We start from the raw sequence: 21706 nt of genomic DNA, 5'->3' as shown, positions 1-21706 counted from the left end.
TTTAGACTTAACCCTTTCCTCCCCGGGGCGATCTGAACCAGGTGAGAAGTCTCAGAGGGGCGTGCGCAGATGCGATCAGCCGTGCGTGCTGGCCGCCGTGCGGAGAAGGCGCCGCGCCCGGAACATCCTTCCTCCGGGCGCGCGCGCGCGCGCGCCTCCCCTCCGGGTTCCCGGGGCTGCGCATCCGCGCAGGTGCCTCCGGGCGCCCCGCCGCTCGCGCAGCCGCAGTGCGCAGAGCGGGGTCCGGGCTAGGCGCGCGCGGGAGACCGGCGCAGGACCGCAGCGCGCGCGCGCCCCGTGTCCCTCTCCTCCCCGTTGCTCCCTGTCGCCGACTGCAGCCCTGGGCCCCGCCATGGGGAACGTACCGTCCGCGGTGAAGCACTGCCTCAGCTACCAGCAGCTTCTCCGGGAGCATCTCTGGATCGGCGATTCAGTGGCAGGGGCGCTCGACCCCGCGCAGGTACCACCTCGCGCCCAGGGGGTCCCCACCCTCTCGCCCACCGCCGGCCGGCCTCTTCCCGTCACCGCCGGGCCTCCTCTCCCAGTGCTGTGTCCCCTCCCACCCCAGGGCCCTTCCTGAGGCGTTTCTATCCTGTCAGGCCTCACCCCTTAGAAGGGTTCCCATCACCTCTGTGCTGTGAACTTGCAGAGCTGATCCACTGAAACGCCTACCTTGGCCATTTGCAGGTCGCCCGAAGGAAGCTGTACCTTCTCTGTTTTTCCCTTGGAAAGGCTGCATGATAAAATATCCAGCACTCCTCGCAGGATAGTCCCTTTACTTTCAGTTCCCATCCTTGTTCTTGTGTGACGAAGAGGACAATTTTGTCAAAGTGTGAGGCAGAAAAAGGAACAAAGCCAACACTAGGTTAGGGAAACACGGCAGGATGAAATCACCCATCAGGTCATTAATTATCTGTTATGTATTTATGCTGCAACACACTTGACCAAGCTGGGGGAAAAATGGTGAATAACAGAGATTCCAGACCAAATTTCTTCCCATATGATTCCTGAAAACCCATTGTAAGACAACGATTAGTTAAGGTAATAGGATCCACATACTTGCGGTTTAACGCACTCTCAACCAGAAATGGCGGGTAAATCAAGAAAACACAATAATAAAGAAATTACTCTTCTTTTTAAAGAGTTTAAAATGTAGAGATTCACAAAGATTCCAATAACAGTGATAATTGTTAAGTGAGTGTTAAAACATGGGCAAAGCGAGGGACACTATGAGGGTTTAGCCATTTTTGTTTTGACTTTGCTGGGTGCAAAACTGTTTATTCCTGATGCAATCATGAACAAAGTGATAACTTGTATTAGTTGTACTATTTTAGTGGGTAAGCGTAATTTAACCTTGTGACTGTAAATCAACGATTCTAATGTTAGGTATCCAGTTTCCTGTAGTTTTTACAGTTGGTGTGTTTTCAGTTCAGGGTGTCAATAGGCGAAATTGTAATCTTAGTTCTGCAAATTGGAGTCGAGCATTTGTGGCTTCTTTCAAAGTTGCTTGGCTCCTTGTTACTTCAAAGATGGCCGTGATTATCTGACTTAAAGCCTTTTGCTGACAGTGTAAGAAAAGGCAAATTATTCTTTGACATCTTCTATGTTCACTTGTCTTCTCTTCAAATTTCCTGTCTTCTGATTTGATCTTGGTATCATAACTTTTCTTTTAATTTCCATATTCATTCTGCTACGTAATCGGGAATCCTTACCTCTCAGCCCCCAAGTCCGAGACTCTGTATGACTTTGTTGTTGTGTTAATATTTCTTTCCCCACCCCCATGTTCTTATGCCATGGATTTTGGGGACAGTGATAGAGGCTGGGCTGCCAGGTGAGGATGTCGACTTTGTCCTGTTTGGATGTGGAAGCAGGATAATTGAAAATGACGGGGATGACGGATCCAGGAATACGAGGAATAGGACCTTCGGACATTCATCAGCCTAATGAACGCCCTTTTTGGAGAAATCATTATATTTTCTCTAAGTATTGCCTTTTAAAACCTGGACTATTTACCTGAGAAACTCCTATTTCATTCCTTAGACACAGGTGAATATCACTTCTTTTGCCCAATTCTTTTCTCCTTCCAGAGTTACTACTAGCCTTTTTTCTGTGCTCTCATGGCCTTTTATGCATAAGTCTGTTTTAGTTCCAATGGTGTTGAATTGTAATGTTTTATGTCCTGTCCTTGAATTCACAGCAGCATTGACACCTGATACTTCACTGTTTGGAGTTATCTCATTCCTTGGCTTTTTCTTCTTCTTCTCCCCCTCCTCCTTCTTTTTTTTTTTTTTTTTTTTTTTGAGGTTAATTTGTGCTTTCATTTGCCAGGGTAACTTAACTATAGTCGCTTGCAAACTTTTTTGACCTAAAAAATACATTTCACATCACAACCCAATAAGCACACACATATAATATGTATATATGTGTGTGTGTGTGTGTGTGTATATATATATATATATATAACTGAAAACCAAAGTCTTGCCCAAAATGTCTACCCTAACACTGAGTGTTCCCGTTTTTAATTTTAAGACTTTTTTGGGGAGCAGTTTTAGATTTCCAACAAAATTGACAGGAAGGTACAGAAATTTCCCATATACCCACCCCTACACACACGTATGTGCGCAATTGTTATTTTTATTTACCAGAGTGGTCATTTTTTTAAACTAAAAATGAGCCTCCATTGACACATCATAGTCACCAAAGTCCACAGCTCACCTTAGTTTGGACAAAAGTTACATAGATGTCTACCAAAGTATTTTCTTGGCTCTACAAATCTTCTGTCCTCCAGAATGGCCTGTGGAATCTTCTTCTTTCTTCCCTTGAAAAGAGGTTTAAAGCCTTTATGTCTGTAAGACCGCTCATGGCCCACCCACGCACGGACCAGACAAGTGCTAGGTGGCAAATTCCCCCACTAAATACTGTGGCTTTTCTTCCAGTATTGAGCCCTGTCCCACTGGTCCTGGCCAGCAGGCATGCGGAGGTGCAGGGAGACACATGTAGGGTATGTGTTCGTAGGAGAGCCCCAAGTTTGGTGCCCCTTGTCACAGTGAACCCACATTCCTGTTGGGTGTATTGTAAAGACAGGAGCCATTTCTGCAGCCCCCCTGCTCTAAGTACACCCCTCCTTGGTGTCTGTTTAACACACCCTTACTCCCTAAGCCCTGCCTCTGTTTCTTCAGGCTGGAACTGGACTGGCTCAGTGGCCTGTAACTGTCTGGTAAATATTCAGATCCCTCATGACTCTTTTATCCACACTCACCGTTTCCCTTACTATTTGTGGACCCATGTCTTCCAGATGTGTGTTCACATCTGTCTCTTAATTTCCAGTCCTCATGTTCAGCTGCTCACCAGACATCATTATTTGGGTATCTCAAAAGCAGTTCAAGCTCAATATCTGCAAAATTGGATTCATGGTCTCCCCTTGCCAACCCCAGACCGTGTCGAGGATTTCCTGTCACAGGGAATGCCAGCACAGTTCATTCAGTCCGGGAAGTGCAAACCCAAAATTCCTCTCCTTCCTTCCCCCATATCCCAAGTGTCACAAAGTCCTGCAGTATTACGTCTTGAATTTTTCTCAGCTCCATCTGGTTTTCCAACTTTACTGCTGCTTTCAGTTTTATTATATTTTATTTTATTTGATTTTATATATATATTTTGTATCTGGCTTTTTATTAAGCATGTTTTCAAGATTCATCCGTGTTGTAGCAGGTATCAACACTTCATTCCTTTTTGTGGCTGAATAATACTCTATTTCATGGATCGACTACATTTTGTTTAGCCATTCCGCTATTGATAATTGGATTGTTTCCAACAGGAAATGTGGGTTTTCCAACTTTGTCCTTTTTCCAGAGGGCTTGGGCTCCTCTGGGTCACTTGCATTTCCATATTAATCCAGGATCAGCTTGCCAATTTCTGCCAAAAAGGGCACCTGGATTTTTTTTTTAATTGAAGTAGAGTCAGTTTATAAACAACAAGGTTCTATTATATATAGCACAGAGAACTACATTCAGTATCTTGTAGTAACCCATAATGCAAAAGAATATGAAAACAAATCTATGAATGTAGATGGATGATTGAACTATTAGGCTGTGCACTGGAAACTGACTTAGCATTGTAAATTGCTGTCAATTTTAAAACGGCATTCTCTCTCAAATAAACTGCTAGACTTTTGCAAACCTTCAACCCACTGTTTCTACAGCTACTTGGGAGATGTCCTCTGTTTCAAGTAGCATCTTGCTGTTCTCCTGTTTCACAACCTTTGGGGAATTCTCACTGCTTTTCGGAGTGGATAGCCAGCAAAATTTCTGGTGTATTCTGGGAAGCCTCACATCACGTCTTCATTGCATTTCTCTGCAGCATCACCTTCAGCTCCGCTCTCTTGCTCTTGCCACAGTGCCCTTCTTTGAGTTTTCTGATCATCTTTCCTCTGGAAACATCGTCTTTACTTGTTTTTCTCTTTGCTGGGAAGATTCTTTTCAACCAACGAACCTTGAGATCTCAATTCCAACGTTGCTTTCTCGTGAGATCTTTCCCAGACTCTCAAGATAACATTCTCTGTTATCTCCTATTGCACAGTGCACTCTTCATGATGTATAATATGAATATATATTTATTTTCACGACCATTTTGTGTTTAATTCCCTACCTGACCCCAAGCATCGTAACAGCAAGACAAAATGCCACCATAGGATTCTCAGCAAGGACCGAAATGTCTGATTAGTCTTTAATGGCCAATAAATACTTGTTGAAGGAACAGATGACTGAATGTTTACCCCTCTAGGCCATAAGCATCTCAGGTTTATGAGGACTGTGGAATCCTTCGTAGCACTTTTCAGAGTCCAAAACAATGATTGGCACATAATAGTCCAGTGCTAACTATTTGTCATGCGAGTGGCCAAGGTGATGAGTATAAAGACAGCTGTCAATCAATTTGGTCTTAGGGCTGGTAGATGGATGTTATGACTGCTTGTGTCTTGCCTGTTTAGCTCATGGAACCTAGTCATACTTTGATGGGGAAGAGAGTTGAAAATGGATTATAGAGGCTGTTGAGAGATGAACTGGGCTTAACCATTTCTCCACTGTTCAGTCTAGCCGAGGGAATCATGGCAGGACCCCTAAGATTTGAAATCATTGTGTTGAAGTTGGGACAGACAGGATGGTCTATTTAAAAAGAATCTTGTGCCAGACAATATGAGATTTAAAATCTAGACCTTTTTCTGCCCCAGTATATTATTAAGATAAAATTTAATATTGTGCATGCACGTGTGTGTAAGTACAAATACACACGTTTGAAGTTTAACATTTTATTACCAAGTATAAAATGGGTCAATGTGAGTGAAAGGCTTTTACTACCACAGCTCAGCTAATTAAATTCTTTAGTTCTGTATTTCTTTTTTTTTTTTTTTTTTTGCTAATGATACGGGTTTTGCAGAAGATTTCCTTAATAGAGTAGGAGGTTAAAATTGATCCTCCTGTGATTTAAGCTGTCTCTTAGGGCCAGTTTTACTTTCTCTGTTTGTCACTGTTAAAATGAATATGATGAAGTTGGCTTAACTGATTGGTTTGAACATTTTGGTTGAAATTGAGGTTCCTTGTAAAGTAGCCCTTCTTTGATGACCAAGTGCTGCTTAAGCAGTGGCTGAACCTCTTTGCAGATGGATACGCCATCATGACAGTAAAATCCCCAAAGATCTCGATTCTGTCATAAACAACATTTGAAACCTATTAGATCTGAAAAACAAAATTGTAGATCACGTGAGATTAAATTTATAGTCATTTTGCCTTCTATCCTGATCCTTGAAGTTCCATTTGCTTGGAAAAATGATGATCCCAACTAAAATGTCTCTTGAATTTAACCTGGATGTGTAATATTTTTGCTCAAATTTAACGAAGAGGTTAAAGTGACTGTATACTTTACAGTTTGGATCTCTGCCGCTGTTAATACATTTACTGACTACCTTAGGATAAGTGGGGAGGAATTTTCAGAAAGGGACCAAGCTACCATCCACTGTTTTCTCTTTGCCTCAGGTGTTCTTTGGTCCCTGCCCTTCCCTTTTTCCCTCCTTTTCTCCTATAACTTCTTTTGAAATTCTGTAATTCTATCATTATTATTATATTATTTTCGCCTGCATTAGCTTGTTAATTATACACTGTTTTTACAGTACAGTTGTTGCTACCTGTAAGATGTCAATCTACAACCTTGACTTATTTAAACAGTATATAAATTAGTACATTGCAACTTATTAAAAATGTGGTAATTTAACTCCTTTTACTGCCTTCTGCTTTTTACATTGTTTTTGTTGTACATGTTAATTCATTATATGGTATATTTGTAATATATATTTATGCAGTCACTATACATTCATATTTATTTACCTATTTCCCCTTTCCTTAGTTCTTCAGTACTTTCTTCACCTTCCTTCTTTCATCTGCAATGACTTCCCTTCAACTAGAAGTATTTGCTCTAATATTTTCTTTAGTAAAAATCTGGTGGTGATAATTTCTTTCAGTTTTTCTTTGCTTGAAATTATACTTATGTATAGACCCACATGATGTGCATAAATATAATGAATATTGAGTATAAATCTATATTCCATAAAATGAATATGTTATGGCACAATGGCGTAACAGCAGTACGAAATGCAGGTTTCTCAAGGAAGACAATGGAAATCGGAGACAAACCAGAGAGAAGTCAGCTGTTAGTTTTATTTTTGGTTCTTCGCTGATAATTTATCTTTCCTTCCTCTTTTCCAACAGTGTGACTATGACGTGTCTGGAGGTGATTTTCTTTCTATCTGCTAATGGTTCATAGCACTACTTCCATCTGTGACTTGATGACTGTTGGCTTCCATGTGTTTTGGAAAATTTTCAACCAGTTCTATTCAAATATCACTTCCATTTTCTTTTATTAATTAATTAAGTAATTATTTTTACCCCCACCCTCCTTCCTGACTTGGACCGATGATTTGAAGATTCTTAAAACATTCTTTGTGCCCTGTTTCTTAGACTCATTTTTAAAATCTTTTCTTCCCCTGTTCAGTCTGAATTTTTTTCTCATCTGTATTCTGTTTCGCCAGTTCCCTCTTTAGCTTTGTCTAACTTGCTGCTAATTTAATTTGAGTTTTACATTTCAGTTATATTTTTTAATTAATGCATTTCTATGTGTTTTTAAAAACCAATTTTTAGGTCTCTGCGACAATTCTCCCTCTTATCAAGAATTCTTGCATATTTATCAGTTATTTTATGTGCCATGTTTGATAACTCCAATATTCAGATCTCCAGTGTGTCTCTCTCATGTATCTTCCCTTGGAATGCTTACTGATTTTTCAGTTTAGTTTAGCCCCTGACATGAAAATACTGTAGACATAATTTGAAGCTCTGAGTGATACTGTCCTTCTCCAGAAAGGATGACCTTTTTTTGCCCCCAGTTTGCCCACCCTCTACATCCTGCCTCTGTCAACCACCAGTCTGTTCTATGAGTTGAGATTTTTTAAGATTCCACATATCAGTGAGATTATACAGCGTTTGTTTTTCTCTGTCTGAATTATTTTGCTGAGCGTAATGCCCTCAGGGTCCATCGGATAGCAGATGTCAGGATTTGCTCCTTTTTGTGGCTGGATAACATGCCTTTGTGTAGACGTACACCCATACACCACATCTTCTTTATCCAGCCATCTGTCAGTGGACATTTAGGTTGTTTTCATATCTCAGCTATTGTAAATAGTGCTGCTATGAACATGGGGTGCACATATCCATCCAAGACAGTGATTTCCTTTCCTTTGGATAAATAGTTAGAAGTAGAATTGCTGAATCATAGGAAAGTTTTATTTCTAATTTTCTGAGGAACCTCCATACTGTTTTCCATAGTGGTTGCACCAATTTAAAATTCCCATCGACAGGGCACAAGGATTCCCTTTTTGCTACATGCTTACCCCCATGTGTCATTTCTTGTCATCTTGATGATAGCCACTCTACAGATGCAGGAAGGCTTGATTATCTTTGCTTCCAGCAGGGAGTCAGTGTAATGGTGGCTTACTTTACGTCAATCAGATGTTTAGCTGATTTGAGGCTGGACCTGCTTCATTTGTGTAGGCTTGTCTTTTCTCGTCACTCTTACTTTTCCTTTTGTCACCCTTCAGGGGTCCTAACTAAAGGACTTGAACTCAGAACATGCCCTCCCCAACCTCTCAGGCTCCTGGAGGAGCTGATGCTCGTTCTGGCTTTTCATCTGATGGTACAGAGTTGGCCAGTGACTCAAGAGGAAGAGTCATGCCGAATGTTGGACCCACCACTTTCTGTTTTTCTTCTGTTTAGTCGATTGGCCCCTGAAGTACACCCTACCTTGACAACCCCTAAGGCTATCGAACAAGTGTTTTTCATTAATATTTGGACCAGATTTTCTGGTTCTCAGTGAGACATTTGTCCTGAACAAGCTAGTTGAAAGATTAACAACATAACAAGGAAAATATTTTAAAACACCAAATTTGCAATATAATTTGAATTGTAAAAATACATTCATTTGCCATATTACAAAGCTTTTGAAGTGGTTACATTCCAGGTAATAGGCAAACTGTCGAGAGTAACACTTCATGTATTTATTTTTCCAGCTTTATTGAGTTATAATTGACGTGTAACATTGCATAAGTTTAAGGCGTACTGGTTTCATACACCCATATATTGCAAAATGATTACCACCGTAGCTTTGGCTAACATCTGCATCACATCACATAATTACCATTTCTTTTTGGTTATGAGAACATTTCAGATCTGCTCTGTTAGCAACTTTCAAGCATATAATATAATATTATTAACTGTAGTATAAATTAATCACTATGCTGTACATTGGGTTCCTAGAACTTAGTCATCTTATAGCTGGAAGTTTGTATAAAGTAACACTTTGAAGTTCAAAAGATGAATAAAAAGATTGGCTGCTTCACGAAAAAGTAATATTTTATGGAAAAACTGACTTACAGTGGTTTTCACTGTAAGTACAAATTGTGAAAGATAAAGAAGATATAATACATAAAAATTAATCTTATGCTTAACTTCAGAATGTGGCTTTAGAGAAACAATAAACTATTTACTTCCTCTTTATGTATGACGTGGTTCAATCAAATTTGTTGAATGAATGAACCAATGAATGATTAATGCATAGTTTCTTTATAATATTTTATATCTATGGTTGTAAGATTATTTCCGATCTTTCAACTTTTATGGGCATGAAGTTGGTAAATATATTTTCTTCTTTTTGTTAACCTTTTCTTTATAATCTTATCTTTTGCTTTGCCTTGATTCATTCCTGGTTCATAGTCAGTATGGATTAGGCACTGCCTAACTGCCTTAACTGCAGGAACTCACTCAGTCCCTGTAATCCATTTTATAGAGATAGTAACTGGGATGCAGAGAAGTTAAAGATCTTGTTCGTGGTTAGTGGCTCATGATCTAGGAATTGAATTTGGGCTGCTAGAATTCCAGAAACCCCAGTTTTCACCACCGTACCAGTGCTTCCTGACTTTTCTGGTGATACGAATCAACTGAAGTGTTCATTAAATGGGGTGGAAATCCAGATTCAGTATCTCTGAGTTGGAACCCCCTCTCACTGCTTTCATTTCACCTAATTTTGGGAAACGCTGCGCTGGGCGATGCTGTATCCGCTTCTCCCTGTATCTGCCGTCAGAGGGTCTGCTGTCTGCTCACGTTTCCTCTGGTCTGTCTTTCCAGAGCTCCTGGCTCCAGCCCATGAAAGACTCCTATGAGTTTCGACTTCCCTTCTGTCCTCTTTGAGGGTGAGACTAGAGTTCTGCCTGGACGAGAATTGCATTGGATACAAAAGGAAAAACAACTTGGTTTCCAATAAATTTCCTGTTCTCTTCAATCTCCGATACTCTCTGTCCTTGGGTTTGCTGTTGGCTCCCCTGTCCCTTGCTTTCTCTCCTTCCAGCTGGCTTTCGCATCCTTCTCTCCCCCCAACCCTGTGTTCTTGTTTTTTCATTAGCTCTGAGCTCCTCCAAGTCTTCCGGCTTCTCTTATGATTATTCACTCTGGGCTGTAACTTTCTCTGACCCTTTCTTCTTTCGCCGTTTTCCCCGTCCAGGTTGAGCTTTTATGTCTGTTTCTTTTTATTTTTCCCTCATCATCAAGGGGCTAGACTGCGCAGACTTGGTGGGTCACGCCTGTGTAGCAGGCGGTGTTCAAAAAAGATAAAGCAAACTCATATATTTGGGGAAGATCATTTTAGCAGAAGTTCTGACCCAAAAGTGATTGTCCAGCCTGCTTAAAGACCTCACAATAAAAACAACACAGAGAAGCCCACTTTCCACCCGCTGGTCCCCCTTTGTCAGCCTAAGTAGGCGACGCGAATTGGCTACTCTGCAGGTGAGACATTTTTAACCTCTGGAAATGTTTTGTTTGGTAGAGATAACACTTAAAAGAGAAGTGCCTATGAATGCCCTAAACAGGATTTTTCCTCTTTACTCATAGATTTACCCATGTCTGGATATTTGGTTCTGTGACCCTTGCTGGACAATTACGTGGGGATATTTTAATGAGACCCATCAGGACATTTCTGAACATTGGCCTATTTTTCAACAGCATAGAGCTTAATCATCGTTCAGCAGGCAGGAAGGTGTCTTGATAAATTACCAGGAGTTTGCCATTTTCCCTTTCAGACCATCTTCCTTTTCTTAGTGATCAGAATTCATTCCTAAATGAACACAGGTGTTGGGGGATTTTTTTTTTTCTCTCCTGGATCTAAGCATATTTATGAGCCAATTTTCATGCTCTTTTCTTACAGAAAATAAATATTGATGACCAGATCTTTTTCCTAAACACATTCATTTGGAAATCAGACAGATTTTTTTCTTTGAATTTTACTCGGGGCTCATTTAAAAAGTTACTCAGCTTTGTAAAGGTATATATTTTGAACTGCTTTTTAAAAATATAACTTATAGAAAAGCCAAGTAATAACAAGAGGAGAGAAGCTCTCTGAAAAATACAACATATAAGCAAAAGCTGTTGTTTCTAGGCATTGATGAAGGGGCCAGAGCTGTGAGTGCCATCGTGCTTTTGAGAAGAGGAGCTGGTATTTCTCTCGCTGGTCCAGAGGGCAGGAGCGCTGTGCTGCAGCGCTGACACTTGGTGGTGAGGATACGGCGGGACAGGAGTGTGCGGTGTCAGGAAAGGGAGAACCAGCGTAGACACTGTCTCAGGAGCGCAGTCCACACCACGGTTTCATCCTTCACTGCTGGCCTCCTCTGAAAGCTCGTTTCTTCATTCTGCTGTTGATTTGGGTCGCTTTTTCCCCTCTGCAATCCCTTCTCACAGTTCAATTAAAAATTCACAGGCCTGTGCATTTGTTCTGATTCAGTGCCGGGGGAGTTAGTGATGCTGATCATAGACGTTATGGTGGAGGTGGATTTCAGGTCAGGTGGGATTTGGATAGATAACAAGGCATTCCTGGCCAGAAAGAGATGATTGAAGGCAGAATTAATGTAGTGAAATTATGGAGAATTATTCATTTAGTTATACATATACACGTGCCTGAGGTAACATATGAGTCAGTATGTGCATCACCGTCTGTATCAGTCTGTCTGTCTATCTGTCTGTCTATCTATCTTTATCTATCTATCTATCTATCATCTGTCTCTCATATGTCTAATCTAATCTTTCTTACAGGAAAAAAAATAACTTAAAGGCCCCTAATCTTAAACATTGCCTTATTATTACTTCGTTGATTTGAAGAGGGGTGCTCACTTTTTACTAGTGGGGAAACTTTTTTTTTTTAACTATTTCTCTTACGTCCTTCACTGCAGCCCCAATTCTTGAATAGTGCTTAGTGGACCCATTTATATTTTCTACATTGAAGCAGAATTCTAAGGTTGAACAGATTGAAATACCTCTTTGTTAAATACATAATATTTGCAGTGCTAAACTGAGGGCTTCTCAATGGGTGAAACTGTATTTTATTTATGTTTCCATTATCTGGAAGGCTTAAACGCTTAGATCCTGTTAAATGTTTGTAGGATAAAATAGTCTTGTATATGCTAAGTAAAGCAAATATTCATAGTATAAACTTCAGGTGGTTTTAGCCAAATTCACTGACTTTCTGGTTGGCAAAAATATGTATTTAATTATATCAAGATTTTTTTTTTTTGTAAAATAGAATCAGTAGCTTTCACTCGTACTGTTTTTCATATTGAACTAAAATGTCTATTTTTAAAATCCTGTATGGATTTGGGAAGTTTGAAAGCCTCTTCTTCTCTTTCACGGCTGTCGTTGTAAAGATCAAAAAAAGTAGAATCTAGCTTGCCATTCACTTTCCATATCTGTATTTTTATTGAGTTAATTCACACAGTGTAGGATATGCCTCTTCTCGTAACTCTGTTTTACAGGAGAAGGACCAGGGACGTTGGGAATATAATGATACCCTCAGGGTGAGGCGGTTTCTCTATTACAGGGTGCGAGCTGTGGTCTCTGGTTTTGGATTCAGCCTGGGCTGAGCATCCCCACTGATAGTAAGCGCGTCGAATGTCACCTGTTGCTTGTAACTTTCCATGTCATGCTGCCTTGGGCTTGTGAAGTAGGGAAATGCAGATGGAAGGAAACTCCAACTACATAAAAACGCCTTTAATGTACGTTTCCCTATGTGAAATCAGCCTTTCAGAAAGTCTCCTTGGCGAACTTTATTAACAACCAATGGGGTCTAGGAAGCTTGGCAAACGAGGAGGCAAGAAACCCCAAGGAGAACGTGTCCGTCAGACGTCTTTCCTTCTGCAGTTTCCTTCCAAATGGTTTTGGATCTTGAAGGAAGTGGAGTGGCCCCCTGCCACCACCTCCTTACATCTGTAACCCACTGGGTGTGCAGAGTCTGGCATTCGCTTTTTAAATTCTTTCCTTGATCTGTTTCCATTTCACTGTGAAATAGAAGCCGATCGGAGGTTAATGTCGAAGTCAAAATATGAATCTTATTTTAGTTAGACATAGTTTCTGCCTTTTGAGAATTTTTATATGCGTGCCAAGGATTCTCTGATTTTTTTTTTTAAATGCTATGTCACAGTTCAGACCTCGTATTTTACAGAAAGCCGGGGACCTGGTCAAACCAAAGCCAAGGGCAATTTGGATCTCTCTGCCTGGGTAGGAGGGCTGTGTTCAAAAGACATTTGCAAGACCCTTGGAGAAACAGATGTAGTTATTCTGAGTTTCACCGTGAATGTCTGCTCTCGCTTAGTCCCCATTCCCTTACGACAAGATTTTAATATTTAATTCAGTATAATTCTGCCAAATGTATTAGGAAATATTGAAAGGAACACATCAGCTAAAGGAGATGGAACGTAAGCTTGCGAAAATACTCCTCTCTTGAGAGCCGGATCTCCTAAATCGATTTGCTCTCTGAAGAATGTATACAGATGTTGACCTTTTGATGGAAATGATGTAGTAATAACTTGTTAAGTAGAATATCAATCATTTGTCTTAATGCAAAAGTATGATTTAGGGGCAGGAGTATTACTTTAGCATACCTGCACTAGATTTGCAACTGACTTATTACGTGGGACACATTTAAGAATATAGGAGAGGCATAATATTATGTTAACTGTCAATAGAGTATTTTTACCAGGAGTTTGGGAGATTATATAATGATGACAGCCGTGTTGGTGGTGGTGATGGTGGTGGTGATGACACCAACCTCTCTTCTTCTTTTTTTTTTTATTGAAGCATGTAATCAGTTACAATGTGTCAGTTTCTAGTGTACAGCAGAACTTCCCAGTCATGCACATACATACATATACTCATTTTCTTAATCTTTTTCATTAAAGATTATTACAAGATATTGAATATAGTTCCATGTGCTATACAGAACAATTTATTTTTTAATCTATTTGTATTCATAGTGGCTAACAGTCAATAAATTTTGTCACCCGAAGGGAGCACAGCTGGGACCCACACTGTACCGAACAGGCTTTCATACACTAGTAGACTGCTCAATTCCTTCCCCAACCTTCTATTCTCAAGGAGAACAAATGAGCAGTGGGATACTTGGATCAAAGTTGTATCCAGTTGGGGTCAGTCTGCAGCACTCCTGCCTCACTCAGGATTTGGTTGGGACCCAGCTGGGGAATAGTCCGACATCGATCTCCTTTAAAAGAGGCAAATAACTTAGAAAAGGTCTGCAAAGTGGTTAACATATAGCAGCTTCCAGAAAGGACGAAAGAAAGTGAAAAGTACCGAGAATATTTAGCCTTGAGTGTAGAAAGCAAAGGGGCAGTTTTATAACCCATACAGAAAGGGTTATCCTACAAAGATGAGTGTTTCTGTTGCTTTTTATTTAACCCAGGAATTAACTGAAACAGGAGGTTGAGTATCAAGGTGAAATTTTCTTAAAGGAGGGCTGTTAAATACTTGGAAGGGTGGTGATTAGATAAACCCGTTATTGTTGTCTTAAATGTACGGTGGCCACACATCCCCTTGGCTTGAGGTGGTCCTGATTCACGCCTGTGGCCCTGGGATAGTGAATACTGTCCCGTTTACTTTCAGCGCACCCTTGTCTGGATCATACTATGTGACCCTCTCACTGAAACTTCCTGCTTCATTTACTTTGAAGAAACACAGACTTAATCACATACCGCCTCCCTTCTTCCCCGACCAGAACGCAGACTTTTCACACTGAGAACCCAGGTTCCCATCTCTGCCCCTGCATAGATTTCTCATGGTGCCTCCATGTGATGACAGTGACCAAGAGCAGTCACAGATAAGCAAAGCCAGAACCCCCCAGATCCCAGGACGTGGACCCCGCCTAGAGGCTAAGCCTTTTCCAGCTTCTGCGTTTCTGTGGAACATTTCTGTGGAAATGAGGGTGAGGTCCAGGCAGTGTCCTGGACTAGGAGTCCTGTTTCCAACCTGGCTTCCCCTCCGAGCAGAACATTTAAAAATCTCCTATCCCTCAGCGGGCCCACCATCCTCAGAATTATCCAAACCGCTGCTCCTTCCCAAAGCCCATCAAAGCTCGTTTGACCTTGTAGACCATCTGTCAGGACTGCGATCTTGGTCATCTGCGTGCTACCTCCCTTCACCTTGAGGGAGCCCTGAACAAATCTGGGGCCGTATCTTTCACCTGCCGATGGAACCACCCCGAAGATGCATTTTAGCCACCTGGGGTTCCTCAGAGGATGAAATGATTGTCCCAAGGGAATGCCAGTGCAAAGAGCCAGACGCTGGCCAAGACTGGACTGGAGGAGAAGCCAGCGACGTATTTCAGTAGCATTCAATGGGGCTTTTTGTTCCAAAGTTTTATTGTGGAGCACATACTACTTATCTGGCCCTCCATTTTTAAAAAAATTTATTTATTCACTTGTTTATTTTTTATTTTGGAGGGGAGGTAATTAGATTTATTTATTGATTTGTTTAATGGAGGTGCTGGGGATTGAACCCAGGACCTCGTGCACGCTAAGCACGCGCTCTGCCACTGAGCTCTGCCCTCTCCACCACAGCCCTCTATTTAATTTGACCAGTTAGCTTGTCCTTGAATGTGCCCCCGCAGATTTACATTTTTTTTTTTTAAATGCAGAAAAAGAGCCTGTCTAGAGAGGTGGTGGGAAGGTTAAGTGTCTGTGGTGGGGGCTGTAGCCCCCAGTCCCCGCCCCCTCTCCCCTCTGGGTGTGACCGTTCCAGTGAATTCTGGACAACGGAGCAAAGGAAAAGGTGTCACTTCTGGAGAGAAAGGGCACGAAGCAGGCGTGTTTCTCGCATGCTCTCTCTCCCCCTCCTCTCAGTGGGGAGGACCAAGAGCAGGGCAGGACCAAGCAAGAAGGAGCCTGGGGCCCTGAGTGGCCAAATCCTCCCGACCGGACTTGGGCAAGAATTCATCTGTGATGGTTTTAAGGCACCGACAGTGTGAAGCTATGTGTCACGGTGATTACGCATCCTGCCTAATCAAACCCAGTTCTCAGACTTTGAGCCTGGAGTGGAGGTTGAGCCTTGTGTTTGCAGAGTTTCCACAGACTGAGACTCAAGGGGCTTTAGTGGGCTGCTGGGAAGAAAGACTGGGGATAGAGTCGGGCACTTGTTCCCAAAGTGCTGCCTTATCTTTCTAACTGCTAACTTTTCCGGATGCTCAAATAGCTGGCATCCTGAAGAAAAACTCGTATTCAAAGAAAGCTTGGTTTTGTGTTTCAGGATAAACTTGAGTCTTCTGGGGGAGAAATAAACTAGCTTAGAGCCCGTATCCTCTAAACTAAATAGAGAATCGTATTTATTCACTCCTACCTTCCTTCCTTTATTCATTCATTCATTCTTTGGCAGTGGGGAGTGGGGAACTGTGAGTAGGTGTGAGGAACGGGCAGGAAGATGGGATCGTGTGAACCAGTGGAAAGCAACACTATCTTCCACATGATGAACGAGTCACCATCGCTGCTGAAGTCAAACCACTTGCTTGATCAAAGCCTTGGATTTCCATTTCCAAAACCCAGAGCTTTCTCAGGACTTTAAAGGACGGCCAGTATGATCAGGATGAGCCTATAAACGGATAGTAGCAGGATGTCTTTCCAGCTCTGAGAGACGCTAGCCAGTGGCTCTGAATAACCGGACGTCGTCACTGTCTCTTCTGTTCCTCACGGCCACGTCCCAGTACGTTCCGTCTTATGTGAGTTGCATGTTCCGTTTCATATGATACCTGTAAGCTGCTCTGTCCCATTTCCAATTCCAGCTTTTTTTATACGTTCAGCTGTGATCTACGGTTCATTCTGTTAAATCCTTGCCATAATCCCTCTGTTCCATTTTATATATCCACCTTCAGTGCTTCCTCCCCTCCCTCACATCCTAACACCTTCACTTAATCGCCTTTTAATCATTTGCCTGAAAAGCAAACCCTCCGGCACTTATTGTTTCCTTCCAGATGCTGCTAAGGAATGACTCCCCAGGCACCTCACCTACCATTCCATGCATGTTCTGTTGGCGGGGCAGACTGGGATTCCAGCACTCCAAAGCTTTTAAGCTCTTTCTTTCCAAGAAAACTCATGGCTAACACCATTATTTCCTTACAAAAACAGCAAACATCTGCAGACTGAAACATCAAAACAAAGAACAAAAATTGTGCACTGTTCTGCTCAACTTGGATGCACCCTTTATCGGACATTTTCGGCAATAAATCAGTGCTCTCCCTTTCAATTTCTCTTAAAAGAGAAAAAAAAAAAAAAACAACAAAACACAGTGGCCATACACAGTGGCCGATTTTCAGTTTCCCCTCAGAGGAAGAGTTAACGAACAGGTTACACGCAATGACTAATTATTTCTTATGCCTTCCAGCTAAGCAAACTAACCTTCTATTTGGAAAGCTAACTTCTCACCGAATCCATCAGGTTGCTCAGTAAAGTTGCCTTTTCTTCTGTGTGTAAACAGTTCATTTCAGCTGCATTGCTTCATTTTAGTCAATAAACCGAACTATCCCAACAAACTGCTTACTCTAAACACACAGGATGCAATGTTTATGAAAATCGTTCATTTCTTCCACACTCTGATATTAACAACTTTGGGTATAATTAAACTGTATTATCTAATAACCTCGTTTTTAAAAGTTTGCTCTCAGTTCTACAATCTCAGTTAATGTAGGTTCCTTTTTAGAAATAAGAAAAGAAGGTCCCTACAATTTAAGACTGAGCCAAACCTCCTAATTCCAGCTGTTTCCTGCATAGAGCATGATGGCCTTAAGTCATCTTTTGTTTAGACTCTTCCTTTAGATCAGTATTTCTCGACCTTTAACATGCCTGTGAATCCCCTGTAGAGCTTCGTGTTAGCACGGTTTCCTGGGACCATCTCCAGAGATTCTGATTCCCTGGGTCAGGTTGGGCCATGAATTTGCAGGTCTAACCAGCTCACAGATGATGGCGGCGCTTCCGTTCCAAGGACCGGAGTTTGAGAACCACTGCTCTATCTTACGCCAACTTAAAAAAAAAAAATCTATGTGATTATGCTTAAGTATCAGTCCACCGTCATCAACTACAAAATTGATAAGATATATCACTCCCTACCCACTTCTCCTACTGGTAACCATAAGTTTGTTTTCTATGTCTGTGAGTCTGTTTCTGTTTTGTAAATGAGTTCATTTGTGTCATTCTTTTTTTTTTAGATTCCACATATGAGTGATATCATATGGCATTTTTCTTTCTCTGTCTGACTTACTTCACTTAGTATGACAATCTCCAGGTCCATCCATGTTGCTGCAAATGGCATAATTTCATTCTTTTTTATGGCTGAGTAGTATTCCATTGTATAAATATACCAAATCTTCTTTATCCAGTCATCTGTCGATGGACATTTAGGTTGCTACCATGTCTTGGCTGTTGTAAATAGTGCTGCTGTGAACAATAGGGTGCTTGTATCTTTTTGAATTAGAGTTTCCTCAAGTATATGCTCAAGGGTGGGCTTGCTGGATCATATGGTAAGTCCGTTTTAAGTTTTTTTAGGAACTTCCATACTATTCTCCATAGTGGCTGCGTGAAACTACATTCCCACTAGCAGTGTAGGAGGGTTCCTTTTTCTCCACACCCTCCCCAGCGTTTACTGTTTGTGGACTTTTCAGTGATGACCATTTTGACTGGTGTGAGGTGATACCTCATTGTTTTGATTTCATTACCCTTATATTTGAATGTCCCAACTGATGTGGTTTCTAAAAGTTCTGACAGATTTTGAAGTCAAGAAGCTTCTACATTTCATTAAATATAGTGGCACTTAGAGTAACAGTGTACTCCAAGAATAATGACAAAATGAGTAATTGAGTTACTTGAAGGCATTGCAAAATCTCTTTGGCTGAAGGGTGGGGGTCAACTGAAACCTTATTGCTGAGGGATGAATGTCTAACCATTCATCTGCCAGCTCTGGATTCCACAAGATCTATGTTAAAAAAAAATGTAGATCTTCTATAACCCCAAACTACTCTTGGAATTTGAAAGGAGTCTCCCTGGGGTGAAAGAAGAAATTAAGATCTTGCTTGTGAAGAGGAGAGAGAGGGCTGTTTCTGGTACTCTGCTCTCTCAGCCTGTGATGCCAATCAGAATTATTACTGTATTTAATTTGCCTTTTACATTCATATTTTTTCCATAAAAACATTTCCAACAAGTAAATAGCTGTGACCGCCACGCTCATTTATAGCACCAGGCTGCCAGGTTTGAATATGAGCTCTTATTTACTCTCCTGATGAAGTGAGTACCTCTCTGTTGCCTCTTAAAGGTCCAAACTGAGGTTGACAGTGCCAAGTGGAACAGGATGGGTGGAGTCAGGGGTGTCGGCGCTGGAAGGGGATAAAATTGTTGGCAGGCTCCAAAGTGGGCTAATGTCTCTTAAGTATTTTGAGCTCCTCGCTGAAAGACCTTGAATAATTTCCAGGGATTATTCTGATTATGTCAGGTAATCAGCTATCAACAATAATTCCTTTCATTGTACATTTTAGACAAGTAGGTACATTGTAAAATGATAAATGGGAAACTTTTAAGCTAGCCTGCTTTCAGAGTATTAGAAAATGCTTCTCATGTCTTCAGGGGAGCCTGAAGAAAGGCAGACGGTAAACATTGGTCAAGCACTGTGCTACATAAATGCTTTCTATTTTCAGTCTTATTTAATCTTCACAAAAAAAACTAAACAAAAACAAAAAACAAACAAAAATACTCAGAAAAGAGTCAAATTCCCACTTTAAACAGAGGAGAATGAGGACGAGTAATTAAGTGATTTTCTCAGTTCTGAGCATCAGAACATGGGAGAGCCCAGTGGTTTGTCTCCAGGATTTTTTCGCCACCACGTTAGCTGACTTACCGTGCTTTCATTTTTTTTTTAAATTCTTATTTTTTATTGAACTGTAGTCCGTTTACAATGTTAGTTTTGTGTGTATGGCAAAGCGATTCAGTTATACATGTACATATGTGTACACCATCATTTTTTGTAGTTTTTTTCTCTTTGCTTTTTGTATTGACATATAGTTGACTTACAATGTTGTGTTAATTTCTGATGTACAGCATAGTGATTCAGTTATATATATACATGTAAATATATTCCTTTTCATATTCATTTTCATTATAGGCTATTACAAGATATTGAGTATAGTTCCCTGTGCTGTACAGAAGAAACTTGTTGTTTATCTATTTTATATATAGTAGTTAGTATCTGCAAGTCTCAAACTCCCAGTTTATCCCACTATCTTCCCCCTTTCCCCTCTGGTAACTATAAGTTTGTCTTCTGTATCTGTGAGTCTGTTTCAGTTTTGTAAATAAGTTCGTGTCTTTTTTTTTTTTTTTAAGATTCCATGTATAAGTGATATCATATGGTATTTTTCTTTCTCTTTCTGGCTGGCTTCACTTAGTATGATGATCTCCAGGTCCATCCATGTTGCTTCAAATGACATTGTGTCATTCTTTTTTTATGGCTGAGTAGTACTCCATTGCATATATACCACATCATCTTTATCCAGTCATCTGGCCATCTGATGGACATTTAGGTTGCTTCCATGTCTTGACTACACCTTCATTTTTTAGGAGACGTCTAAGATTTACTTCCATAATGGTGTTAGAAACAAAGCTACTCGAGGAACTGAGGCTTTATTTTGGGAATGTTTTCAGTAGAATAACTCTTTAAAATTGATCTGTGTACCAAAATGGGCTTTCTTTTCTTTGACCGAGTTCTAGCATATGGTCTTGCATATGTTGTGTCCGGTCAGAACTAAGTGAATGAATAAATGAACAGAACAATGATTACCAGCACCTCTGATTTGCCTCATGGCTATTGTGTGTACAGCACTATGCTTATCTTTGCCCACGCTCTGTGTAACTATCATGAGCTCCGTTTTATAGAGGAGTCAGTGAAGGCTGGATTTTTGTCTTGGGTGCTAGGTTCAGTCATTGATGATAGTGGATCCTTAGAGATCCTTAGATAGTGGTACCTCCCTGGATAGTCGTATCTAACTGATCTATGTACCTGGGGAGGAGATCCTGGAGGAGGTGGCTGTGCTGTGGAGCCAGTCCCCCATACTTGGACTCACGGTGAGAGACCGCCATGTTTGATTCCTGTTTGTCCGCCCTGAGTCTGAAATGGAGGAGTGGTCGTATTCATGCTTGACATTTTGGCCAACACAGTGTCCTACAGAGGTGGCTTGGCTGTGGTGTTCATCAGACTGTTTGGTACTTTGAATTGTGTATGGAGTATTCAGCGATCATTTTTACTTTGTTTTGTTTGTTTTTAGATGTCTGCATTAAAAACATGACCCCAAAGTCCCCTGAATCACTTTTATAATTTCTTAAGTCACATTCATTGAGTAGCTTTTCATCTCATTAGAATTTTGGTGAACTGTTCTTTGATGTGGTGGATCAGTGTGATGTTCTGCAGAAAGTCCAGATATTTCAGATCCCTTGAAACATTATGGTGGATGGTGGGAGAGTTACTGTAGCCCTGGGAAAATCCTGTGAATGTGTGATGTTGTTTGTCCTAAACAGTGGGAATTGTGTACGTTTTCCTTCCCGTTAAGGTATAGAAAAGAATGGACTCTCTCGATCAGTGGCTACATGCCTGTACCTGAGGCAGAGTTAATTTGTTTTCGTAAAGATACCACCTGCCGGCGCAGACACTACTATTGGGATTGAGTTTGATAGTCCGCTGTCAACCTTCAAAATCTTAACATCTTTCGAATTTGGTAGAGGTTGTACTGGTGATTAACATGGATTTATCAGAGAGCAGAA

At 41.0% G+C, this 21706-nt stretch overlaps 1 protein-coding gene and 1 non-coding gene across 2 annotated transcripts in view; one reads left to right on the top strand and one right to left on the bottom strand.

Moving 5' to 3' along the window:
• Positions 1-252: 252 nt before the first annotated feature.
• Positions 253-21706, top strand: part of HMGCLL1 (3-hydroxy-3-methylglutaryl-CoA lyase like 1) — a 122613-nt gene continuing 101159 nt past the window's right edge. Inside the window, exon 1 of the mRNA XM_010995385.3 lies at positions 253-460. Coding sequence (XP_010993687.1) covers positions 353-460 — 108 coding nt within the window. The 5' untranslated portion in view covers positions 253-352. The remainder of the gene's footprint in view (positions 461-21706) is intronic.
• LOC116147870 (small nucleolar RNA SNORA11) lies at positions 2993-3122 on the bottom strand. The gene has a single exon (XR_004131461.1). It is a non-coding gene; the product is annotated as a small nucleolar RNA SNORA11 (small nucleolar RNA).

The sequence above is a fragment of the Camelus dromedarius genome, chromosome 19, assembly GCF_036321535.1.
Source record: "Camelus dromedarius isolate mCamDro1 chromosome 19, mCamDro1.pat, whole genome shotgun sequence".
NCBI lineage: Eukaryota > Metazoa > Chordata > Mammalia > Artiodactyla > Camelidae > Camelus > Camelus dromedarius.
Note: the sequence above shows the minus strand (reverse complement) of the source record. Positions and strands in the feature narration are given on the sequence as shown.